At 41.7% G+C, this 27,921-nt stretch overlaps 1 protein-coding gene across 9 annotated transcripts in view; it reads right to left on the bottom strand.

The window, feature by feature from the left end:
• Afdn (afadin, adherens junction formation factor) overlaps positions 1-27,921 on the bottom strand; it is a 126,167-nt gene that overhangs the window by 81,760 nt on the left and 16,486 nt on the right. For 4 of the 9 annotated variants that reach the window (XM_071612848.1, XM_071612851.1, XM_071612852.1 and 1 more), the window contains exons 2-5: positions 10,480-10,675; positions 5,750-5,865; positions 3,198-3,361; positions 609-769 (exon numbers count right to left, since the gene is read on the bottom strand). In XM_071612848.1, coding sequence (XP_071468949.1) covers positions 609-769; positions 3,198-3,361; positions 5,750-5,865; positions 10,480-10,675 — 637 coding nt within the window. The remainder of the gene's footprint in view (positions 1-608; positions 770-3,197; positions 3,362-5,749; positions 5,866-10,479; positions 10,676-27,921) is intronic. The other 5 variants (XM_071612849.1, XM_071612854.1, XM_071612855.1 and 2 more) reach the window with 3 other exon arrangements.

Below are 27,921 nucleotides of genomic sequence, written 5' to 3'. Positions count from 1 at the left end.
CAACTGACACAAAAAGATACAGCCAGCAGAATCTACAAGGTCAATGACAAACCAACTAAAAAACAAAGAAGTAAAATGTAAGGGAAGAAAGGGAATTTTACTGTAAAAAACTTCAAAGGCATATTAATCAATGTGTAAGTCACTTCTGGATCCTAATTCAAATAAACATTAATCAATTTTCATGTGTGTCACTTGGTTCCCACTTCAACTAAAGGAATTACCAGAGACAGCTGGGAAAATGGAAACAATGTTATTCGATCAGAGTAAAAAATTACTATCAATTTTTTTATATGTAATAATGGTATTGGAGTTATACAAAATAATAGTTTGGGAATGGAGCAACGTATATTGCAGAAAAGAAGAAAAGGGTTGTTGATCACTGAAATTCTATAAGTGCATGAGTGTTCACTACCTCTTTCTCTTCTTTTTATATATCTGAAATACTCTAAAAATTTTTTTTTTTTTAAGTTATGCTGGGGGAAAATACGTAACTGGCTATTTCTTTATGGAAGAGAATTCTTTTACCCAAGAGAGTGCACAGATCTGCTTGTTGTTACTGCAGATCTGCTTGGTGTCGCACACAGACAGAAAACCAACTTGGTGTGTACCTGAATCGGGCCTCCCATCTGAGCTGCGGAACTCCTGCATCCTCTTCTCCAGCTTTTGCTGCCGCCGTCGTTTCATAACCACTTCAGGATTAGAAATGGTTCGCGTAAAGCTGGTTTCCGGCATGTCCTTGTATACCTCTGCAGCCAGTCGGGAATTCTCACTGAGGAAAGAAATGGTAACAGAACTTTAAGCCTTTTTCCACTGTAACACAAAACTATATGATATCAAAAGAGTAAATGCTACTGGGCTACCTCTTACCCCATGGAAAAGTTGTGTATACTCACCATGTGCTAATCAATTACTATGAAATAGAGAATATACTCTCTCGATAATATACCAAATTAAGCAGATATCTTCAACAAAATCCTTATCATTAGGTCACACAACTTAAGTGCTGTATACTCAACAACAAAAGGAAAATCTATAGAGTATACATTAAAGAAATTCTGACTATTGTTATCCTAAAACTAACCAAATGAATGATATTATATCACAACTTTCTAACCATGAGAAATAATTATAGGATTGATTGCACTTAAGTAAGAATCTTATTTAAAATTATAATAAATCTTCAAGATCTCAAATTAGTGAAATCTCATGATTTTGTAAAACCTAAAAGATTTACCAACATCACTTTCCTAAAGTTCAGATTTCAAAAGGAAATTGTTCTAACAATTTCTGTAAATGAATCAACTACACAGAGTGATGAGCAGAAAACTAAATATTAAGTCAAAATGGAAAAAGTGATATGCTATTAATAAATACACCTAAATACGTAATTTTCATAATTAAAAATGAAATTTTAATTAATCAAGTTAACAATATAACTCATTTTAAGTAGCTCTTTTTCTAAATCAAATTATACATCATCTCAAAACCTAAACTGACAAACACAGCAAACCATAAGGCATTAGTTTTAAACAAGACTTTTCTTTTTTTTATAAATGACCAATTGATCTATGCAAATTTCTTCTTCCGTACAACCACATTAAATACAGCCTACTACACTGTGCCCAAGTGATTATATCCCTGAACTGCTTATTAAACTAGTTTTGGTATATCTCAAATAGGCGCAAATTGCACTCTAAAGGACACATCATTCATGGACACACAGAAAATATCAACTCATTCTAAAAAGTGGGAAGAAAACAAACTCAAGGAGACCACTGCACCACAAAAATATAAATGGCTAATGAACACATGAAAGATGTTAACTTTTGAATAATACATTAAATTTAGTATGTGGAGAATATCATGTAACACAGAGGTAATACACTGATCCAAGAGGTAAGAGGTGTAAGCATGTAAGAAAATGAGAAGGGGTGGTCAGCCAACAAGCTGAATACCCAAGTCACAGTCCTGGAAATCTCCCAAGGAGACACGCAGACCTGCTCCTACCCACTGTCCCTCGGTACCTCCCCAGAAGCAATTGGGTGAGTGCCTGTAATACCAGAAGGATGTTCACTGGGTCATTATTCAAACCTAGGGTAGGGAGGTGGGCTACAAACAAATACAGGTACATTAAAAAAGAATCAGGTACATAAATGATGGAAGAACCATGTGACAGAATGCCATACAATCTTAGAACTGTTTTTGTGAAATACATATATACAGGAAAAATACCATGTAAAAAGTTCCAGTTGAAAAAGCTGTGATTGTACTTGTTTAAAAATCTTCTATGTAAACACTTTAAGTATATATATTTGTACGGAAAAACAGACAGGATTAGCTTCTCTTGGGTTCCTCATGGGTTCCGGCCCATCTGCTGTCTGACTTTCTGAAGTGTATGTTCCTTACTTGGCCATGTAACATACATAGTACAATGCATTCAATACCAGGGCACAAAAAGCTGCCCAAGGGCAGGTTGAACTAGCAACTGGATGGGGCAGAGTGCACGCTGGGAACTAGAGTCTACCTAAGGAAAGTCTAGGATGTGACCTACATGTCTTTCTGTTATGTAGAAACACAGAGATTTCCCTTATTCCCTCATCTCTGAGCTCAGGAGCTCAAATATCTTGGGACAGATAAAGTGCACCCACCATAGGCTGGAGTAACAGGGCAGGAATGGGGGACTTGATGTGTCTGAACCTTCAAAGGGAAAACCTGCTTTTCCCTGGCCTTGCCCCTTCTACCAGACATCAGTGTCCCGAGGCACACAGGAAACCCTGCCGCCCAATTCCAGATGAGGCCTCTGGCAGCAGTGCTCCACTCAGGAAACAGGCACCTCAGTCATGTATGCTGGGGTGAGCAGGAGGGTGGGCAGGCTTCTAACCTCAGGGACCTTCCTTAAGTAAGACCCGTTTACTCCCTAACTTTGTGGGTCAATCTGCATCCTTCCCATAGCCCTCTGGGAAGGCCAAAGCCAGTTGCATTAAGAACATCTGTGGGCTGGGCTATAGTTCAGTAGTAGAGCACTTGCCTAGTACATGGAAGGCACTGGGTTCGATCCTCAGCACCACATAAAAATTAAAAAAAATAAAATAAAGGTATTGGGTCCATCTACAACTAAAAATATTTAAAAAAAAAAAAAAAAAAGGAGCATCTGCTTGCAGTGCAGAGCAATGGGAATACTTCCAGAGCAAACCCACCTGTCATCCCCTCGAGAAGGTCCATCCTCCTTATCAGACATCTGTCTCAAGGCCTCCTTTTCTCTCTTCTTTTTTTCTTTCTTTTCTTTCTTTGAGAGAGTTCTCTTGAAGTTCTGTATAACACCTTCTTTCTCCTGCTTTTCTGGTCCATTACTTTGAACCTTCTGATAGAAGTAACATCGTCACTCGTTAGCCACTACCCAGGATAGCATAATGTTCCCTGTGGGGAGGCTTTCTTCTCCACATACAGCATCTCAAACCAGAGCTACGGGAACAGGTGAACTCTGGGGTGTGGGGACATTACATACAGTGAGTGAGCCTAGAGTGACACAGGCAATTTTTCAAAACCAAGTGAATTACATACTCGAGTCTGTGTGTTCAATTGTATATAAATTTACCTAACTTTCAAACTAATTGAGCAAGCAGGCAAACAAACACTCAAAGCTAGTAAGAACACTGGGGTGTGATTCATGAAATCTGACTTTTAATGACTAAAACTCCAATAAGTTACCATAAAGTAACCTCAGTAAAAGGAGCCTAATAAAACATAGAAATGAGGAGTCTAAATCACCATCTGCTTAGTAGGTACTTTTCTTTAACTTCAGGAGAAATGTTAAGAGTAGTCATAATAAGTGGCTTTCACAAACCAGGGTCCTACTTATCAGCTTTCTGCAAAACGCCTGACTGCTTTTTCAGGCCTTGTATGTGTTTGCTTGTTCTTAATCTGCTTTTCAACTACGAAAAGGCCGTCCCACATAGCCACATTATTTTTAGGTGGAAACTTAACAGGTGAAGAATTTTAAAAAGAAGAAAAAGATAAAGTACTGGAGAGAAAACTGCCTTTTACTTTCTAAGATGGGGGAGTAGAGAACATTCATGTTCCTGTTTCCATTCTGGAATCTTTTACATTGCACTGGTCCTAAGAAGAATTTGCACCTGGCAATGAAGGTTTGTGGCCCACTGCAAAGTGAACAGAATGCACAGCACCAGCTGAAATCACAACACAAGGATGAAATGAAATGTGAGTGCAGGACCACAGAAACCCATTCGAACCTGTGTGCATCACTTCAGGTACAGTCAAGTCACTAAACACGGCCACGAGGAAATCCAAGACCCCATGCATAGGTGTGAGGATCAGCAAGCAACACTGGCCTCACGCAGAAGGAAAGTGTTCTGCTACTGTGAGTGAGCAATGACAGTCTCTCTCAGTGTACAGGGGGTTGAACAGAAGAATCCCTCAAAGTCCTCTGAACTTTGCATTTGCTACTGCTTGCTAATACTGAATTCCTATGAAAGATGCTATCTGATTTAGCAAAGATTATGTAGTATTTTGAAATTATATCAACATTTCTAGTATTCCACAGAAAAAAGAACAGTAGTACAGAAATTCCAGATGAGCCAGGCAAGATTTAGAACTGACACGGCTCCCTGGCCGCCAGCCACACAGCCAACCCAATAATCCCTTCCAAAGCAGTGAAGCATGACTGGCGCAGGCCTGAGGCACAGCAGGCCAGTGCCAAGGTGAGCCAGGGCATGCTGACATGTCACCCAGCTATGGCTCAGCCTAGGCCTAGTGCAGACGCCCATTGCAGAAGACCGCTCCACACAGCACCACAGCTCGGAACCACCAAGCTTCTATAATCCAATAACCTCAACCTCTTACTTCCCCATGAGCAGTGGAAAAATGAAAGTGGAACAGACCTGGAAAGGACTGCAGGTGAGTCTGGGCTGGTACTTTTCCAAACCCTGATTAGCATAAATCTGAACCAAAAATATTGACCCAAGTGATATATAAACCCTTACACTAACACACTCCCATATGGGAATCCCCTTTCACCCTGCAGGAGTTGTGTTTCTATTCACACTTGAATAAATCCTGTTCTTACACTCACTCACCCTCATCTGCGGATTTCATTTTTCAAATCTGCAAGACAAGAACTCAGAAAGAAAATATTGGCGATGAGCTGCTGAGGTATGCCTCAACACCGAAGGGCATAGCTAGCCTTTAAGAGCTGCAGCACATTTCTTGGCTGCAGAGCCTGCAGCCTGTGCAGTGCCTACCTGCCAGCATAAGTGGAGAATCTAGTTTCATCCCAAACTCCAGTTTCAGAATCATCCCTCCATCGTCTAAGAACACCAAGAGTTCGCCGATTCCTAACCTCACTCGTGCACTGTGGAAGGTTGTCATGTGCCTTTTGCAGTGGCGTCTGAAAGTTCACTATAAATAGATTATCAGAGCTTCCTCTTCCTTCCTGATTCTCATTAAAGCAATTCTGATTTTACAGCTTGGGGAAAGAATGGAAGGTGATAACTTGATCACTAACTCAGTCACAAAAACTTACTCCTCTTTCAAGAAGTGAGCAGCAGCATCTGGGGCTACTAGATGAAATGAAGGTTAAAGCAGACACCATCAGGCTGCTTTTATGTCCTTTTCTAGGAGGACAGTAGAGGGATTTAGGGAGAGAAGACAAATAGAAGGAGCTCCTGTAACAAAAATTCAATCCGGTTTGCTCCCACCCAGCCACAGTCAGCATGAGATAGGGAGGCGCCACCTTAGCAGGGGCTGCGTCGTTCTCATTCTTGAGCACAAATCTGCCTTCCCGGTCATCTTTGTTCCAATTCAACTGCACAACTAGAGGCTTCTCATCAGTGTCCAATCTTCTTTCTTCTTCAAACATGAAATGGAAAAAAAAAAATATGCCGTAGTTATTTCATGGCATCAGCACAATAATTGGCCAAGTCATATAATTTAATTTTATAAAGTATTTTATTCCCCCAAGGATCTGTTGACAGACTGAAATGCACTGTTCAGAATGTCAAATCAGTGCTTAGTATTCTGTCAATACTGTATGCCCATTACCATGACCAGTGCCAGGTACTGACAGGGGCATTCCCCTTGTTCAGATATAACTGGGAAAAAAAGGAGAAATATACATGGACTAGGATAAAGTAAACACAACTCCGCTGTAACCTTATTTCTGAAGTCAAATCATCTCTTATGCAACTAGAAAATAAGAAAATGATGTTAATACAATGCAGAAGTTCCACAGGCTTACTACCTTAATGTTACATCCTACAAGCAACAGCAATAGCACACAATCAGGGTAGAAGTGACTGCAGTGACCTTCTGCTCTTCCTACCTGCATATACATCTCTGAAGCTTCCCAATCTCGACCCTCAGCTCGCCTTCACCAGAAAGCTGCCATGCCTTTCTCTGTGTTCCAGTGAAGTGCATGACTGGTGCACTGAGTCCCCCAGGGAGCAATTCCCAAGTGCTCCACAGAGCCTGACATTTCCAAAATCCAGAAGCCTATGGTGGGGTGCAGGCTCCAGGGAGAAGGCCCTGAAGGATGGAGCAGGCACAGCATCACTCAGCAGGGAAAAGACTAAGGAGCAGGGCCAGTCCACCTAACTCTAAGAGCACATTCCCAGGTGTCCTCATCCCTGGAGAAACCCATTCACCATGCTTTTCCTGTTACTTTGTTATAGCCATTGCTACAAATTTAAATAGTTTTTGAATAACCTGCCCATTTTTTCTTTCTTGTGAAGTCTGCCCTGGCATACATTTGATAGAACATGAACTCTTCCAGGAATTCCTGCTGCAGAAGCACCTGTACAAAGCTTCCTCCCTACACAATGCTTTACAACCCTTGTGAACAGGAGGACCCAGTACACCCAGGCTTGAATAAAGGAAACTCATCATAAAACCAAAGTATCTGGTAAAGCAGGGGACAGATTCCCTCTCCTATGGGCATCCTCCCGTGTCCAGCTTTGCCACTGCATAGCGGGCTGGCCAGCACATCATCACCAGGAGCACAGGCAGTGCACACACTCAGCCACTGTCGGGTAGGTGCAAATTCTGCACAGAGTGAGATTACATGGTGCTAGTCAGTCAGCAAATATCTCTTTAGTTAAAGAGATAGCTGGCAAGGGCGGTGACAGGAGAAAGGTCTAGCTCCTGAAGGCTGCAAGAGCAGTGAGGCGTGCTGGTTCCATGATGGGCCAAGGCTGCTCCTCATAACCAGGCTCCACAATGGCACAGAAAGTAAAGAAGCAGAGCCAGGACTAAAGATTGTTTTGTGAACTGGCCTGTACGTGACACTAAAACACTGTTAAATTTGAGATTGACCTCATTTCTCAAACAAGGTCTCTATCAAAATGCTTTTGCAGGGCTGGGGATATAGCTCAGTTGGTAGAGTGCTTGCCTTGCATGCACAAGGCCCTGGGTTCAATCCCCAATACCACACACACACACACAAAAAAAAATTCTTTTGGCACTGTTCACTGTACAATGTTTTCAGATTGAAGTGGAGTTATTTTAAGGGGCTTGCTATAGGCATTACGCATCTCTGGGTAACAGGCTCTGGTGTAGGTGATAACACATCAGTGAACACACCAGGAGAGGCACTTCAGAGCCACCCTGGACTAGGGTTCTCCAATGAAGAGCCCCGCTAGAGCATAGACCCAGCCAGGACTTGAAGGGAAGGAAAGGTGTAAGATGCTCCAGAGAAGGTCAGAAAGACAGGCAGGCAGTGTGGCAGAACTCTGGGCACCGGCATGAGCACAGCCCCACACCAGGTGAGAACTGTCATCTGATCAATACTGCCAATGCCATGGCAAATTAAGATTCTACAAAAGCACTAACATCCCCAGCAAGGGATGGCACCACAATGATGGATGACGACATGATGGTGCTCTCACCAAGGCTGCACAGAGGACCCAGATGACCATATCAAGACCCACCACCATGAGGCCAGCCACAGGCTCACTGTGACAAAGGAGGCAAGCATGCCAGAAAGAGCTAGACTTCCAGAGGTTCTTAGTAAACACTATATACAAATAGTAAGGCAACATATCAGAATGCAGGAATAATAGGTTATGAATTAATCAACTGAAAATCAGCTTAATAAACTAGTGATAAAAATCAATAAATTTGGTCAGGTGTGGTGGCACACACCTGTAATCCCAGCAGCTTGGGAAACTGAAGCAGGAGGATCACATGTTCAAACACAGCCTCAGCAACTTATAGTGAGGCCCTGTGTCAAAATTAAAAAAAAGTAAACAGGTTGGGTAAAAATTAAACAGGTTGTGACTCAGTGGTAAGTACCTCTGGGTTCAATTCCTGGTATCAAAAAAAGAATCAAATTTGAATTCTTGCATAAGCAAGAATTATCAAACTGTTCTGGTTACAAAATTTATACTAGTTTGAAATTCCTCATGATGTCATAACTAACATTAAAACTAAATCATGAAAGTAAAACAAAATAAAGGTGGGCTGTTCTTAAAGCATGGTGAGAAATCACTAAATTTAAACTTAAGGTGCTCTGGGCCCCTCTGCACTTTAGTCACTAAAAAGTCCTTCTGCCTTAGTTTTTCATGATTTTTTTATTTGCATAATCTTTTATGTTTCCACTTAAATTCCTATGAGGAATCTTATACAGAAAGAGAATAAAAGTGGAGTTTCCCTGGTGGGTGACATAAGGGTCTGACCCCAGAGTTATCCCACAAGGGCTGGCAGGTAGACATGATGAGTTGCCCTGTGACAACAGGCTACTGGGGAGCACTGAAAGGTTTGAAGGACCCAAGTACACCTGCCAGGCACCAAGAGAACCCTGACTCCAGGACTATGTTGACTCTGCAGCATCACCTTGGTCAGCACTGTGGATGCTGAAATAAGTGAGTACTGTCTGAAAACCCACATGCACAGGAAGTGAGAGCCAGAGTGTGACAGGTTTGGCAGACCCAGGAGACACCCCCCATCAATAGCAGCAGTTGTGATAAGAATGAGATGAAAAGCTCAGTGTGCTTCCCATTTTATGTGTGCTATTTTTTTCAACCATCTACCAGATTATTAACTAAGTATGCACCAATTGTCAGAGTCTACCTATTTAGTAAACTGGACTACTGTGTATTTCCTTTGGCCTAGTGGGGTCATTAAAAAAAAAATCACTGAGATACTAAGGACTCAGGGAACCCTGAAAACATGTGTGCTTGGATTCCCAGGTCTGAGGTCCGGTGCAATACATAGAGCAGGCAAGGACACCAAAGGGCTAGGGAAAGCACTTCCTTTGCCTTGAAATTCCTTTATTTTGTTTAGCCCATACCAAAAAAACAAAAACAAAAACAAAAAATACCTATTTTACTTTTTAATTAAAAACATCATAGAAAGTTTAAAGGAAAAAAGTTGAAACCATTCAACTTTTAGATATCAAATACCAGTCTTTCATCGTATTACTCCAGAGACTTTGGTAGGACCAAATAACCAGACAGCATGGATGGAAAAAGCATTTAAGACAGATATCTTCTTTTCTTTGTAACAAAGGTTCTAAGATAAAAGAAGAACTCAACCTCAGAAAAAATACCCAAAATTGCAAACATTCTCTATTGCCAAGTTTAGTTTGGGTATTATTTATACAGGGAATATGCTCAAATCCTTAAAAAGTAATGAACATGGCCCACCTCCTATACCACTGGGCAAAGGGTACCCTACATCTGGAAATCCGCCATGACAAACATCTCAGTCCAAATTCAAATGCACAAAGAAAGCTGTATATCTGAAAAAAATGGATTATGTTCAGAAAATATTTGTAGTTAAAATTTACAACGGGGTTGTGTCAAACATAGCCTTTAACTTGCTGAACTAACTAACTGTATCCTGTGCTTTTTCCACAGTTCATACAACACCTATAAAAATTGTATAAATTTCTACATTTCTAATCAATCCAACTGGAGTTGTCATTTGGTATAGTTAAGCTGTACATAATCTTACAGAATGTAACATAATTTCCAACGTTCAGTCAAGGAGGAATGACAGCTACGTCAGGGGACTTTCCTTGAGATACACAACACAGCCTGGAGAACAAGGAAAGCATGTTGCTCACCAGGCAGAAACACGACAGCAAGACCCACAACTTACACCACAAACATCTGACTGGCCACAGCTAGTTACAGAAGCACAACTGTATACCAGGCACACCCTCCAAAGGCACGAAGCACCCCACCACCATGCAGGCAACACAAGACATGCTGCACAGCATGAGCCGTCAACTGTCATGCCCCTTCCTTCACAGGAGCAAGCACTTCATGAAACCGAAATGTTCATTCTACTTCCAGTGAGCATAGGCGCTGGGAACTTCCCAGGCATAAGAACTGTTGCCAACCCACCCATCACTCCCTGCCCATGCAAAAAGGAGGCAGAGGGCTATGGTGATTGAAATGCACAGTGCAAGCTGTGCACTCCAGGTCAGGGATGCCTCCTAGCAAATGCTCTGCAAACACCAACCTCCGCTGACGTGCACTTCATACAGTGAATACTTGGGAGACGACAGCATGCGCATGTCGGGGCGGAATTTCTCTGCCAGAGTTTCAATCACATCTTGGGTGGTAGCAGTGCTAGAAACGCGGATGCATTTTGTGGCAAAGTTTCCAGCAGCTTTATCTTGAAAATAAAATCTCATCACTCCATGGAACTCCAGATCCTAAAAAAAAAAAAAAAAAAAAAAAAATTTTGAAAAAAATAACACTTTGAAGAGATTCACTTTTGATAATTATGCATAATAAGTAAAAAAGATTAGTCATCACTTTCTAAAAATGTTTCTTTACATAAACACCTGAGGCACAAATTAATATGAGATTTTAATCTTCGAGTTTAAGTGACTCTGGACAAGCTGTTTAAGGTTCTCACTGCCTCACTGCCCAGATGGAAAACAATGGCTATGAGGAAACTAAAGTTGACAGCCAGCTTCACTGGTCCTCCCCAACGCAGGTACATGTGGCGTACACTGTCTACTTCTCCACCACAAAAGAGCTGGGGAGTTTGCTTCAATCACCAACTCTTTGAGTCTCTGCTTGAGAAGAAAGGTGTGAGACAGACCCAGAACTACAACCCAGAGCCACTGCACTCCGAAGCCCAGCCTGTGCTGCCCCTGTGCTCTGAGCCCAGCTCTGAGCTTCTGAGCCATTCTCTTCTGAAAGTAAGGGGGATATGTCAGCCACAGTATGGCTACCACTGTGGATGAATGGAATTCTCAACTTTTCATGGAGTACGAGTGTAACAAATTCCCAGCATGAACTACTCACCCTAGACAAACAATGCCCTTGATCCTTGTCTCAAAGTCTCACTTGTAGAGAAAAGCCACAGCAAACCCAGCCCAGGGAGTCCCTGCACAATCCTGCTGTATGGCTGAGGCCTGCACAGGAGACACCCTCTTTGGCTTCTCCCTAGAGCGCAGAAGCACAATTCCTGAGGGGGTTCCCAGGAGCATTTCCAAGGCCAGGCCACTCCCACGGTGGCCAGCAGGAGGAGGGACTAGGCTCACCCTTGACCCCTCTCACCTCTCACTCTGGTTAGTACTTTCTCAAGAACCAACCAGAATCTAACCAAGAATTTGTTTTAAACACTCCCCCCGAAACCCTCATCCCAACCCTGCTAAGTGGAATCACATCCACCCTTGGCTGCACACTCCATGGAAGCTTCCCCTTCTCTCAGAAGTCAATCTGACCTGGGGCCCAGAGCCAGGCCCATCTGAGCCTCTATTTCTCCCCAGTCCACTGGTCTTTTCTTCATGGTTATTTATAAACTAAGAAGTACTTATTTAAAGAGAAATAGGGGATACTGGAGAGGGGTTTACAATTGTATAAACAACATGAAAATAAAATCAGGAAGCAAGACAGTAAAGCACACTTGCAGCTCAAATCTTCTCTGGGCCTGTTCACCCTAGACCTGCTCCATCATGCCCACCCCATTCCCCAGGTGCCAGGGGGTTTGGGGGAGGCAGGGTCCCCATTGTGGGGTGGACTTGAGAAAGCTTCCTCACTTAGCTAGGTAGAAGCTGCATTAGCAGGAGTCCTGCTCTGGTTTCTCAGAGATTATTAGCAACCACCTCTTTGGTATGGATAGAGTAACAAAGCAAACTCAACTGATAGGCCTTTCAAAGTCTCATGTTGCTCTGGCAACCCTGGAACCTCCAAGTGACAGCACGTGAGAGGAGGCTCAATTGCAACCTGTGGGCCTGAGCTGGTCAACACCAAGCTACCCCAGGCCCTTGCCAGACACTCTCACGCACCCTGTTCAGCTTTCCTTCCATTCAAGAACCTTCCATTTCAGAGTCCACTCTCCTTCACCAGCTCCAAAATTACTATAATGTTTAGTTATATAGATATAAGCTTTCCTATGGAAGCTGTATTCTCATCCCAAGAATGTGAGACTGCTACTGCCACCACCCCAAAGTCTCAAAGGTGAGCTGGCAGAAGCACGTTCCTCTTGACAGAAGTGACACCAAAAGGGTCCACCAGCCCCATGACACTCGGTCATCCTGTAAGCAGAGCCTTCACATTATCTGCAGCACAACCCCAAAGAACATGAAGGTACCAACCTTCCTGAGAGCAGTCAACAAGGGATCCCAGGCTAGGAGACGCTGAAGAATCAGAAAAGCGACATCACCAGCAGTGGGGTGGGGAGACCCTCCATCGGCATTAGCAGGATAGAGAGTGAATGGATAATGACAAATACAGGAAGGTGGAGAAGTCCACCTAACTTCTCATAATTCCTTAGACAGATCACTACCCTTTACAGTGAAAAGGAAACAGCAGATATAAACCTCCTCCCTAATGCTTCAGTTTCCAACCTTGCCTATAATGCTAGGAGGAAAGGGGAAACACAGCCAGTCAGAGGGGCAGAGCAAGTGCCCCCGCCCACAGCACTTGTATAGAGAAGCACAAGCACTAACCTGAGGGGTCTGATGAGACCACGCTCCAGGCCTTACAACTTGAGTCAAGTATACAATGAAAACTACCTTCGATTTGATTTCAAATTTGTATTCCAGGAATGTTAATAAGTTTGACATCACACAGAAGCAGCTGTTAAAGTTTAGATACGAGGTGTTCCCCAGAAACTCATGTGTGACAACGTAAGAAATGACTGTGTTATATGACCAGAGACTGAACTTCTGAAATCATGAGCCAAAATAGACTTTTCCTTCTCTACACTGTTTTTTTTTTTTTTTTTTTTTTTTTTTTAAAGAGAGAGAGAGAGAGAGAGAGAGAATTTTTTTTTTTTTTTTTTTTTGTAGATGGACACAACACAATGCCTTTATTTTTATGTGGTGCTGAGAATCGAACCCGGCTCCCGCCCGTGCTAGGCGAGCGCTCTACTGCTGAGCCACAATCCCAGCCCCCTCTACACACTGTTCTTATCAGATCTTGGACCACACAATGAAAAAGCTGACTAAAACATTAAGTATACCTATGACCAGACTATTCCCTTAATAAATTAATAGGTTAACATTCTGTTCAATTATTTGGCCATTCCTAAGTTTGGCTAATGTAAGTGCATAGAATCTTATCAAACCTGATAAATGGGGCTGGGGTTGTAGATTAGTGGTTGAGCACTTGCCTTGCATGTGTGAGGCACTGGGTTCGATCCTCAGCACCACATAAAATAATAAAATAAAGATATTGTTTCCCCCTACAACTAAAATTAAAAAAAAAATAAAAAACCTGATAAAATTGAAAAAAATCAAGTTCCTGAACCTGAACACTGGAGTGTAAGGACAAAACTAACAAATTATTATTATTATTATCATCATCATCATCATCATCATACAAAAAGGGTTTACTACATGTCAGGTACTAAGAGTTTCATACTTAATTCCCCAAAATAAAGAGTTGGGTGTGATCACCACCACCACCAAATGAGGAGAAACAGAAGAGATGGCACATAGGGGCTAAGTCACCCAGCCTGCTAGGAGCAGGACTGGGATGTGCCAGCCCGAGCCATCAGAGCAGGACTCAACATGGATCTCTGCCTCCACAGGGAGGGGTGCTGACTATTTTTCTTTAAGGAGAGTAGGAAACAAATGGCCCAGAGGTCAGCAACCTGCACCCACTGCCTTCCTGGACTGAAGTGGCATGCAATGAAGGGAGGCATGCTCAAGCGGGGCAGAGGCCAGGCTGGCTCTACCTCAGCACTACTGGCCCACATGTCAACCACCTGGGAGAGAGCAGAGGATACATGTCAGCATGTCAGGCTGCATCTTTAACTGAGTTACTTAACAATGCTGAGAACTTAAATTTCCTCAATTCTAAAAGGAAAATAAGCTTGTTTTGAGCATTAAACAAAACACGTATAGCAACAAACATGCTGTTTGACACAGAAGTAAGTGCCCAGTGGTCTCAGGTCTTGCTCTGCAGCCTCTCCCAGGGGAGCATGGCTGTTCTGAGGCAAGGAACCCACTTTATTCTTTATGCTAGGTCTTTCCTCAAGGCACAAGGCAATGCTCCGCAGGTAACTGTACAGCAAATTTCAGTCAGAACCCTGAAAGCAGACCCAACTCTTCCAGCTGAGGTATCCATTCCAACTGCTAAGAACCCTGGAAAGCAAAATTTTAAATTTGTAATAAACAGCCATAAAGGCTTGAGGACAGAGCTACCATCCTAATAATGCTGCAGCCAAGCCAGCTATGATTTTTAAAAACAAAGGCTGCCTTCGGGAGAAAAAGCACATCTCCCTCCCACAACACTGTCAGCTGTACAAACCACCAAGGACAAAGGATATAAATATTGCCATGTGACAGGTTCTCCAGGCTGAAAGGAAGAAACTGCTTGCAGCACAGTATTTATGAAAGAAAATTCTTTCTTTATTTATTTTTATTATTTATTTTTTAGTTTTCAGCAGACACAACATCTTTGTTTGTACGTGGTGCTGAGGATCGAACCCGGGCCGCACGCATGCCAGGCGAGCGCACTACCGCTTGAGCCACATTCCCAGCCCATTTTTTTTTTTGAAAGAAATTTTTTTAGAACGGATAATAACTCCCCATAATCAATCCATCAGTACAGTCAGCGTACAATGCTAATCTAGGTAATTTAATTTGAAGGGAAGGAAAAGCAAGCCAGCAATCACCAATGCCTTCTTCTTACAGGTAATTCCTCCTAACAGGACATGCATCTCTAGTATATATTTACCTTTATATAGACTTCTCCCTCAGAAGTGATATCACCAGAAACAGAAACTCTATTTAGGATCAATTTCATTACAACTACAAACAAAATTATTTTATCAGAAAGAGCACAAAAATGCTACATTGTAGAATCACTAAAGAGCCAATATAAACGCCTTACCAACGCCTCACCAACTCATGAGATTGATGATCAATTGGTATTATTTTCCAAACCAGTAGAGGCTCAGTGGGAAACCTAAACCTTCTCTGGATAAAGCTAACCAGAACCATTAGTTCCACGACAAATGGACCAACCATGCACAATTCATTCTCTTGCCTGTGTTCAGCCCATATTGAAATTCACATCCCTCTCTAGCCTGTAACAAAAGCATTCTAACTTCAAACACCAACATCCCCATTCCAGTTCCCTGTGAGGAAACAAGGGGTGGCAGAACCAACCACTTTCCAGAACACTATCTACTTCTAGAGCTGGTGCCTCCAAAATATATAGCCACTCAGATGTAGGGCACACGTTCCAAGCCCCCAGTAGATACCTGAAACAAGAGTGTACTGAACCCAGTCTATGCTACATATGTTCTATACATACCTATGAACAAGTTTAATCTGTAAATAGGCACAGCAGATTGATAATGATGACAAATACTAAAGCAGAATATGGTGACAAGATTATTAATTGAATTAACTAATTTAAACTATTTATAACTTATAAATATTTATTTCTGAAATTTTCCATTTAATATTTTTGGACCATGGGTGACCATGGGTCTGAGACTTTGGAAAGCAAAATTGCACACAGTGGGGGACTGCTGTATGTGCACATATTAATAACACAGCTGTGCCCTCAAGCACATCCTTGCACACACACTGCTAGTACACAGGACAGTGAAGTGGACAGCAGTGGCTGTTCCTCCTACTTCTGCTAAACCATGATGACCTGAGTGTTACCAGTTTCCTGTAGAGGATGGAGGAAGCATTTGAATGGGGGTTGGGGGAAGGTTATATGAACACTTTAAATGTCAGCATTTTGCGAATACTCTTTAAGATGATTTTTGTTTCATAACCTAAAACTTTTGGAAGACAAGCAATACTCCTGAAAGTCTAAGGAAAAAAAAAGAGGCTTCAGACACCAAGGTTCTTCTCCCCAGGGTCTCCTTGCCAGCGACTTTCCATGCCCCACTCCCAGGGGAAGGAGCACCCACCAACCCCATACTCTTCAAGGGCATTAATTATATGACCTTGTAATTGTCTGACTTCCCCAATACAAAAGCACTTTCTACAAAAATTCAACAAATGTGCTTTATATTGAACTCTCTCTTCAGATAACTACAGGACATAGGTTAAGAATCATGCCTGAACTCAAACCCCAGTTTTACCACAATTCAGTTTAATTTCTCTGAGCCTCAGTTGCCTCTTCTGTAAAATGGGAACAGTAAGAGTGTGGCTTTCAGAGGATGCTGTCCGTTACCTTGGTCAGGGTGCCCTAGTCTGCAGCCACTTGAGAGCAGCTAAGCAAGCGTGCACACTCTGGCCCTGAGACCCACAGAAGAAAAGGTTCACTCAGCACCCGCACACATGCACTTGGTCTTTATAATAAAAATGTCTGCATTAACACTTTGCTGCCTAAAACCACAAGCATAAGCTCTGGTACATAGTAGCACACACCTTGGCAACCACTGTGAACCAACCACCATGCTCCCAACGCTTCGATGTTGGTTCACCAAGTCTGAAAGACCATGTTCACTAAATACGGAGGGAAAGGCCATTGCTCAAGTAAAGAGCAGAAGTTTTCTGGACTCAAACACTGACAAGGCATGAGAGGATGTCAGCAGACCTCCCTTTCTATGCAGGCATGCTCACTGACACCCACCCAGTACCCAAACACTTAAACATTTTTTTAAACCCTCGGAAAACAGCCCACTGTGAAAACCAAGGAGCAAACATTTGTTTAAACACCTCAGTTATAAATGCCAATACTATCTACCCAACAGCTATCTGCTCGTCTGCTCGTAGCTGCCAAAACTCCATAAGACATGACTGTCAACTTTTATAGCAAGTCAGATTTCATGGAATCTCGACCCAGGCTCTTGGGAGCATCACAGAGGGCTCAAAGAATGGAGGTCCCCATGGTGCTCTTTGGCTTTCTGATTTTTGAATAATGAACCACATAAACATCTACATATATTAAAGGAGACATCAAGCCCACATGATAAAAGAGCAGTTACTATATCTTCAATCATAATCTTTAAATACAGCATGTATACACACAGAGAAATGTACAGTTACAGCTCCAGAACCAAATCCATGAGGCATTACTGATTTTTCCATGTGCCCTTAGGAAGTCTGATGAAACCTATGAATATGTTCTTAAAATAAGGATTTTAAATGAATAAAATACAAAAGATTACATGAAAACACAATTATTCAACTATTTTAAAACCTACTAAGGAATAAGTAGTACTTCATCTACATATCAAAGATCTGGAAAAATTTCATACAACTATTATTTTAAGGAAAACATGAGTAATAAACATCAGTGAAGAAAACACTAAATTTCACTTAGAAGTTAATAAAAAAAAATCTATTGAAAATAAACATGTAGTTCTTTTCTCATCCAAGTTCTGAGACCCTATGAATCTCTCCACAGACCTCAGTTCAGAATTCCTGCAGATACCCCAGCAATGGATATATCACCAAACAGGCTGCTGTGCTCCTTCTTGGAAGCTTGTCAGCAGGAAGTCCTGCACTGAATGAAAGCAAAACTCACGTCACACAGCTTCACTAGCTGAGCTCATTGTAACACAGTGGTATTATCTGGGCCTACATACAAACGATGGGCTATCAATGATCGTATGTTTCCATTAATGAAATGGAATAGGGCAGAATAGAAGATTTCTACCAGGACTGATGCACTCTGCGTAAGCAAACAGCGTAAATACTGTCCCATGAAATTTTATTTCACTGATTCTTTTGTACATGCTATGCCACAAGATAAAACACACCGCTTTTCTTCCCATAGGTCACTATTGACCCAAAGTAAGTTGAAAAATGGTTTCTCAATCTCACACTATCAACATCTGGGGCTGGACAACTGTGGGGTGTGCATGTCTGGCACATGAGCATATCCATGCAAATGTTAAAAAACAAAGCTGGCCTTCACCACACCCATGCATACACACACCCAACAATCGCCATTTGGCCTGCTTCTGTTAAACCACAATCACATTTGAGTGCTAACAGACCAAGTTCACAGAACATGGTGGGAAAGGCCATTACTCAAGCAAAGAGCACAAGTTTTCTGGACTAAAACACTGACAAGGGGTGAGAGGATGCGAGCAGTCCTCCCTTTCTATGCATGCTGACACCTGCCCAGTACCCAACCACCTTACATACATTAATGGCATTAATTACACGATGTTAAATGCTTGTGTCTGGCCTTCATGCATGAGAAGCCAGCACCACCCCACACCTACCCTGGGGCAATAACTAGTCTCCAGACATCTGCACATGGGTCCTGGGGACAAAGACATCTGATGTGAGTGTGGATTCAGAACAAGTCCAGAACCTCTTCAGAATGACATTCTAATTCTGGTTCCTTCGATTGCCCACCTTCCTGTGACCTAATTCCAAACCCACTCTCTGTTCTGTTTGCTTCTCTTTTCCACATCTGTGTTCTACTCTCCTAGCCCCAAACAGACATAGACTGGCCAGAGAACTCCAGATGTGGGCTGAGCAGCAGAGGACACTAGTTCTGCACACTAAGCTGTAATTAATGCAACTTAAGACTACACCAGCCTTTTGGTGACCACTTCATAGTGTTAATCCACCAGATTGCAGAAAAATAAAAAGTCACATCATTTTCACGTTAATCTACTTGATAACATTTGTCTAGCTTGGTTCTCATCCATTCAACAATAGCCTTTAAGTATAGCTAATCAACTCATTCCTAATTCATTGAGATGTTGTAAAGAACACAATTTAGACATTGTTAGATTCCCTTATAAGGCCCAAATACTCAGTGGCTACTGCACTTCTTCCATCTATATGTATCCGCCTCTCTTGACCTCCTGGCATTTAATGAGCCATGTTGATTCCTATAACTGGGATCACACAGCTGTTTAAACCCAAGAGCTCCTTAGTCTTGCCATAATCCCACTTTGGTAAAGGTCCTACCAAATCACATCTTGCTTCTAAAACTTTTTACTGTGTAATAAACATCATCCTGGAAACTCACACTTAAACAAACACACAGTAAGATATAAAAGTATACTTGCCAGCATACATGAAAATAAGAGACAACTGAGACAAAAGCTCATGAAATAGGTCTTTTTACCCAAATCTGCCTCAAATGTATCAATAAATATATCTGACTGATTACAGCAGAACTCAGCATGTAAGACATTAAGACTCCCTTTTCACAAATTAAAGAAAGGTTTTTCTGTTATAGCATTGTTTGCTCTGCAGCCTTAGTTATCTCTTCTTTCAAAAGGAAGACAACACACTCTCTCCTTTCCACAAGAACTGAGACAGGGACACAGCGCAACAGACAGCACCTTTAGACTGCACTTGCTTCTTTGTTCAAAGACAGCCACCCAGTGACCCAGAGTCCTGTCTACGAAACTAACAGGGAGAACCACCCAATTGCCAGCCAAAGCCTCAGCTACCCTAGAGGTAGGTCACCTGAGAGTACATGCTCATGAATGTTGAGCCGCACATGCACTATCTTTTGACCCTTCAGATAGGCGATGCAGCTCCCAGGTGAGTACAAGGGAAAAGGCCTGTAAAACCTGACACACTGAAATTAGAAGTCATCCCTAAGAGTTCTAAACTAGCCACTGTGCTTCAGAGAAGGCCTCGGATGGGAAGTGAAATAAAATGGCACTGACTCCTGTCTAAACACTAAGGTCCAGAATTTGGTGTAGCCTGTTGACTGACGTAGACTGAAATTCCATGTGCTATTCGAGCTCTGGGAAAAATCAGGCATGGTTGTAAAATTACAATCTATCACCCCAGCATCTGGAATAAAATCTGAACTAAGTTGCTACAGTTGTCTCAAAAGCAATGAACATAAAGCAAGGCAGAAGCACTGCTCTATATTCAGTAAAAAGCTGATGGGCCTGACTGGAGTACAAGAGCAAGTCCAATGCACAGAGATTTGACTCTAGTCACCAATGCAGAATTAGACCCTGGAACTCACACTGCTTTTCCCTAGGTAACATGATCAGACTCACAACTAGTTCTAGAAGATCATATCTTTTGATACATTATTTTAAGAAAGAAAGATTTTTCCAGCATCATTATTTAGTATTCCTGGAAGTAGGGGGTAACATGGCTCATTTCAACAAGTAGTCTGTTCAATTAACCAGATTTCTGATCTACAGATCAAGGGCATGAGAAACAATTCATCATAAGGGTGTGCATTTTCATGACAGTCCAAAAAAGTGATTTATGATTCCATGTCACTTCATATACTTCAGCAAACTGGAATAATGAACTACATCAATGACACTCAATTTCAACATAAAATAAGTTATCCAGGACACGGAAATACAGATGAAGTCAAATTAGACTGAATGAATGTCCTTAAGCAACCTGTTTTCAGAACAAGATTTCTCTTGTGATACAAAATCTTTTCATTTAAATTAAACTTGTAAATTTAAGAAAATACCCAAATAAGAAATTGTGGGGGTTTTTCCCCCTGGAAAGAAACAAGCTAATTTTAAAAGTTACTTCCCATGGAGAAAAATAATCAAGAAATGCAGTGCGACCCAGAAAAAAAAGAACTGTAACTATAGAAGGCCAGTCCACTAAGTGCTCGGAAAAGAGTGAAGCCTCATGTCACAAAACCCAAGGTTTGTATGGAAGGAAGTGCTTAGAAGCAAACCTTTAGGGGTGTCTCAAATCAGTGTTAAAAGATGGCTTCCTCATGGGTGATGCTGAGATAAGGAGACAGCCCAGGCAAAACCAGATCCATATACCCACTGCACCTCAAGACAGATCCCAAGTGGATAAAGAGACACAGGTCAATCAATCCTGCTAACACTTAGGAAGAGGGCAAAAGTTCCTGCCCATGACCCAAAATGCTAAAGCAACTCAAGAAATATTAATAAAACTGACCACAGAAAACTCACATCACAAAACCAAACCAACCCAAACCCACATGCGCTCAGCAAGTCCAGAGGCAAGCACCACAGTGGGAGAAAACATCCAGAGAGGAATGTAGTGTCTCTTATGCACAAAGGGATCCCAAAATTTGAAGAAACGGACACTGCCCAGCAGAAAGATGGGCAAGACCCAAAACACCTACAGCAACTCCTGTTAACGGCGAGCATGTCCTTAAATATACAAAAGGATGGACTACCTCACTCACAGCAAAACCACCTCAAAACAGAACAATGTTAACAGGGTCATTCTTCAACAACTCAGCTGCAAAACCTCTACCTTGGGAAGGATGCAGTGCACAAGCACTGATAACACAGCAACGCATGGAAAAGTCACACACACACACACACACACATACACACACACTGACACAGCAGCCCACTTGTGTGTACCTACCCCAGAGGTATACCAGCAAGAGCAACAGAAGCCTGGACACAATCCAGCGACAGGGCTGGGTGAGCGGATTCTGGTACATCCATATAGCAGGATAAGATGCTGCTTTTAAAACATCAAGGAAGCTCGCAGATGTGGGAAGGCAGACTATGCAAGACACACAGTCAAGCAAGGACAGAGTTCAGTGGCATGCACCTGAGTCCCTCCTGAGAAGGGGCAGGAAACACCACAAAGAACACTCAGAGTGAATGGATCCACATGCAACACACAAGGTGAGCTCTCCCAAGCACCCTCCATTGCATAGGTATACCTCTGGAACCATGCAAGTATTTTAAATAAGAAAAACTAAGTTTTAATGAAAAACAATCACTGAAAACATAAATCAAGTTGAAATGGATGGGTCTAACTGTATCTCAAATTGGTCACATTACTGCACAGGAAAAAAAGAAGATTTTTTTCTAAGTGACTTTAGAAAACAATTTTTGACTTCACATTCCCAGTGAAGTAGTCTAAGGACAAATATCTACAAAGAAATGTTAATCCTCCTTCAAAAGTTCTATTGTTAAGTAGTGATACTGGTATTATTTTATGTAATAACTATGTAACAGAATAATGCCAGAAAGTCATTGTGTGAATATAATGACAAAATTTTCAATATAAAAGAAAAGAGATATAAAATGATAGAAATTAAAAATTCTATAAAGTCAATCTGAAATCTTAGAACATGTATTTTTCTACTCACAAAAAAAAAAAAAAAAAAAAAAGGAAAAACTACCCGCTAGTTCTTCCACAGAACCAGCTTAGAAGCAAAGACAAGCATGTCCAGCACCTGGCTCTCAGCCCTCCACACGACTCTCCACTGAGGACCACAGCTCCAGGGGAGTGTGGCTTCAGGGCTATAGGAGAAAGAGTGAAAGATGAGTTTGGGACATCTGGTTACTCTGGAAAGAAAGCAGCTCTCAAAGACTAAGGGTTCACATCAAAGGAACCTTCAGCCAACCAAAAGGCACAGCTGTCCAAGTGCATGGCAACTGGACACAAGTAAGAGGAAGCCTGAAACGCACTGCATGTAAAAACCCACACAATCGAAACGCTGATAAAGAAAAATGATAACTTGAAAATTAGTTGAAACAACTGAAAATAAGCAACTCAAGAAAAAAAAAGTATTTTCTGCTTTCCTATTTTGGATGGTAAGGAAAACATATTCCTATTTCTTTAAAGAATCTCAACCAATAGGAATGAGATGGACATCATTATCCTGCATACATGTATGAAGATACCAATGGTGTGAGTCTATTTTGTGCACAACCAGAGAAATAAAAAATTGTGCTCCATTTGTGTACTATGAATCTAAATGCCTTCTGCTATCATGTATAACAAATCAGAACAAATAAATTGATTAATTTTTTTAAAAAGAAACAGAAAATATTTTTTAAAAAAGAACAAAAAACCCAAGAAGCTCAACAAATAAACATGAAAGAAATAATGGAATTATTAAAACTGCCATTCCACACCCTAAAGGCCTGGGCAAAGGCCACCATAATAGCACCTTCTGGTGAATGCTGGTGAGGAGCTGGACAGGAGAGGGCTCTAGGAACTAGACCTGGGATGCTGCCCCCAGAGACCAGCAGTGCCCACAGAACACATGGAGAAGCTGATCTGAAGGCAGCTGAGCCTCAGTCAGACACCATCACACTGAAAAAGACAAGCCACAACCAGAACAGGGAGCTGCTACAGGGAAACTATCCAGCATTCTCCAAACACCTAAGGCACAGCACCACTGCCTCGATTGAAGGGGAGCTGCCTTCAGGGAGAGTCTCCTATGGCTCCAATTCAATTAACCGCAAAACACATTTTTGAGATACAGGGAAATCTGAGCACAGACAGGGAATGCACAATAAAGAGGAATTACGGCTAACTTGGTTGCCCCGAGTATTGAGATGCACACTGAAACAAGGGAGAAATGACATAATGCATCTTAGGATTTGCTTTAAAACAGGTCAGTTAAAAACAACAAAATGATGAACTAAGAATGAAACTTGAAAATTCTAAAGCCTGAATTTCATCTGCTGTAAGATTTCCATATTAAACTGCTTGATGTGGAAAAAAAAAAAACCTGTCATAAAGTGCAAACTATAATTACATACAAAATAAAATATTTTCATAAAAATACAGACGCTGTAGAAAAACCCAAGGGATTTGATTCTAGAAATATATAATAAATTATTTAACATCACAAAGAGCAGCAATAAATGTGTGGTGGAAAAAGTGAGAAAGTGAGGTGGAGCCCTGGAAATAGCCACTTGCCAGCTTGTGACCCTGGGGAGATAGGTGAGTCCTCCCAAACCTGCTCAGCCATGGAGCGAGAGCTACTCCTGCATGTGGTAAAAAAAACATGTGATCTAGAGCATACAAAAACAAGGCACCTGCTGATGGGTGTCACACCCTGAGTACGCACTAAAGGTCTGCGTGAAGAACATAAAAGAATAAGCTTTGCAGAAGAAAATAAAATGACCTTTATATAGTCATAATCCTATTGTTGAAATAAAATCTCCAAGAGTTCAAATCATTTCCAATGATTCAATTGATTCTACCCCCCCAAAAAAATACATAAAAGTATGAAATGTCTTGCAGTTCCTGAACTTACCTCAGAATTATGGCAGCCAGAATAAAACGCAAGCAGAGGAGATGAGAAAATTGTATGAAGACTCTCCTTTGTGCATATGGAATATTATAAGTTTCTAAATTTGAAGGACGGGGTAATGAACCATACAGATTTTTACACAAACACTGGCCAGCTATCATGTACTTGTATTTACTAACTTCCACATCAAAGTAACATAAATCCTCAAACTCTGGCAACCGCAATCAAAATTTCCATCTACACCTTTTCGGTATACTAAAAATGGATTTCATAGCATTCAGCCAAGTTAAGAAAAAATCTCCATCAATAAAAAAATGGGAAAAAAGAAAGAAAAGATCTTCAAACCACTTACCTAAATTGAAAATATCCTCAAATCTGTATTAAAGTACTGCATTAGCAAACAAACACATTTAACATTCAGGCAGCTTTTCACCCTCTGTCTTAAGGCCTTTCACACCCAATTCAAGAGAGGCGCACTCTCCAGGGGCTGGGACAGAAACAGAAAGAACAACAAGAAACAAAATATTTTTTGAGTAGTGAGTGCAACATGAATGTTACTGCTTTTAGTGGGAATTTTACAAACTAAAACAAGACTCCTCCTCTGGTTCAAGATGATCTCTCCCTGGGTTTCAGGAGCAATCCTGAACTGGGGACCTGGTGCCAAGCAGTCCCTCCCACCTGCCCTTCCTGCTTCACTATTTGCATTACCAAATGACTACCATAGACTGGAATGTCACTTGGTATCAGGACTGAGGAAAACAAAAAAGTGAGCTACGCAAGTCAGCCTGGCAGCTTTGGAAAGGAGGTCAAGGTGCTGAGGAGCTCAACAGCAATAATTTAGAGAAGGGAGGGAGGGGCAAAAGGATTCTGATGACACAGCTGACTGCTCAATGAGGCGCTTCCTTGACACAAATTGCAAAGAGCATTACTGTGAGGAGTCACTCACTCACTTAACTAGAATCTCATCCACTGTTGGAAACCGTGCTCAGAAGCGACCTCAGCCCCTAGTCCTGAGATTCTTTCTTCCATGTAGTCACACAGATGCCCCTGGCTAACACAGACACACAGAGGCCAACACAAGTAGATCCTGCAACAGGTCCTTAGGTGATTAATGGCACACAGCACAGGCATGTGTTCAAAGACAGGAGCACAGAAATACAGCAAGTATTAATCAATTCCATAACGGGAAACCTCAAAATCAGTATTTCTGCTTTTCTGTGTAAAGTCACACTATTCATGAAACCTCATTTAAGGACATTTTTAAAGAAAATATTACCATTTTTAGATATAACTGCACACAAAATCAGAAACTACCACAAACATAATTTTCTTCTTCACTTTAAGACAAGGAATACAGAGTCAACCTAAAGCACCCACAGCAGACCTGAACTTTTCAGTGGAAACTGCCCTACCTCCACGCAGCATCAAATGATAGGAAGCCCAACACAGAGACCTGAATTTCCTTCCTGAGACAAACAAGATGTTCTACTAGAACAAAGAAAGCAAAACAAAGTGAAGGGAAAAGAAAACACAAATAATAATAATGGCACATACAATAAGCACATTCAAGAAATAATCTTCCTCTTGCTCACGCAGATGACTGAGGCTAACACTCAGCCTATGCTAAATGCTGTGCTGAGGGCTTCTGATGCATCGCCTGCTTCAATTTCACAGCACCTAGGAGGCAGGCACTGCTCCTGTTCTGCCTCACAGAAGGAACAGACCTAAGGAAGAGAGAGCAGCTCGACCCCCACACAGCTGCACTAGTGGCCCAGAATTCAGGTCAGGCAGTCCTGAAGCAAAAGCCACACTTTTAACCACCCTGCTACACAGCCTCTTATAAGGCCACTTGATGAGTGGACCTCAGTAACCATTCTCCTACACAACAGACAATATGAAACAAACATGGGATTCACCACACAGCTGAGTTTGAAAAAGAGAAATCTAAATCTACATCACAAAGTACAGAAAGTGTATGGGCCAACTCCTGGATAAACAGCACCAAGCACTGGGTAGTGGGGAGGGGGCATCTCCACTAGTCGATGAAGAGGTTCAAGTGAGAGCAATGTAAACAGCTGAGCAGTGAAACTCATCAAACAGCAGGGGAGAAGGCACAAAAAACAGAAAATATGCCAACTAAAAAAGTCTCAATCTAAAGAGCAATAGCAAAAGCCATAAATAACAACTTACACCCAATATATACAATTAGTATTCAAAACATATATAAGAATTCCTACAAGTCAATTAGAAAAAGACCAACAGTTCATTGGAAAAGCCTAGACAAAATACATATACAAGCAACTCAAAGTGAAAATCAAAATGACTATAAATATAGTAAAACATGCTCAATCAACTGAAATCAGTAATATAGACTTAAGTCATTATTATTTCAAACGCTTCACCCTATTAGAAATTTGACAGTACTGAAGTTTGAAATGTAAACTGGTATTGCCATCTCAAAGATTAACTTGACAATACTCAGTAAACTGGAATCCAGGCATTCCACCTCTAGGTACCAGACCTAACAGACTTCCATGAATACAGATGGACACAGGGCAGACAGTCATGAAATCCACATTTGCCACAGCAGGAAAGTACGAACGACCTAATCGTTCCTAGACAGGAGTACAGAGAAGTAAACTGAGTTTATTTGGACAATGGAATAGCACAGAGCAATCAAAACCATGCATTACATCTACTAACAGGAAGTTCCAGATGCACAGTTTTCCTGGGAGAGGCAGAGGGAAAAGGAAAAAGAAGTCTTCTTCTTCTAATTCAAGTTCTTAAGCTTTCTGAAGCTCATTACCTGAAAGGGTATATATGACAACAGTACATCCCGTGTGGCTTTGGGAGTCAAATGAAAACATTGGAGCAACACCTGCCGGTGTGAAATGAGCATTCTCAGGGCACACGCCTGGGGAGACTCTGGGCAGAAGCCCAGTTTGTGTGTCTGAGAACTGAAAGAAGACCACATGGCAAAATCCTAGCTAGGCATGCAAGCTGTTGTTACAGAATGTAACAGTGACCGTTACTAACACTCCAGCCCTGAGAAAGGAGGTCCCCAACACAAGAACTCCAAGGAGAACAAACATCTACTAGGAGCTGGTCAGTTACAAAAGACAAAGGCTCTCTGTGTTTGTCCAGTAATTATCAAGGAATGGAAGGGAGGAAGATGAAGCTCACCTACAAACAGGAAGAAACAAAACCAACTCCGCAGGTCAGACTCCAAAGCTGGGCCACAAATCAGCTGCAGGGCAAAGCTCATATCACAATAATGCTCTGAAATCATATTACATATTTTAAACGCCAACTAATATGATAATGCCAATCTAAAATAAATGTTTTAAAAGAAATCTGCAATCTAGGAGCCAAAGAATTCTCAGAATAGATGTAAACCCTGAGGTCTGCCTGCCTGCCCCTCCCTCCCTCCCTCTCTCTCTCTCTCTCTCTCTGCCCTGGGAAAAGAAAAATAATGAGTCTCTGCTCCTGTGGCACTTAGAGTATAGCAGACACATGTGAGGACAGATGGAGGTACACAGATGCCCTGGGATGTTGGTGAGAGGGAAAG

The sequence above is a fragment of the Marmota flaviventris genome, chromosome 6, assembly GCF_047511675.1.
Source record: "Marmota flaviventris isolate mMarFla1 chromosome 6, mMarFla1.hap1, whole genome shotgun sequence".
NCBI lineage: Eukaryota > Metazoa > Chordata > Mammalia > Rodentia > Sciuridae > Marmota > Marmota flaviventris.
This window is presented reverse-complemented; position numbering and strand designations above follow the sequence as displayed.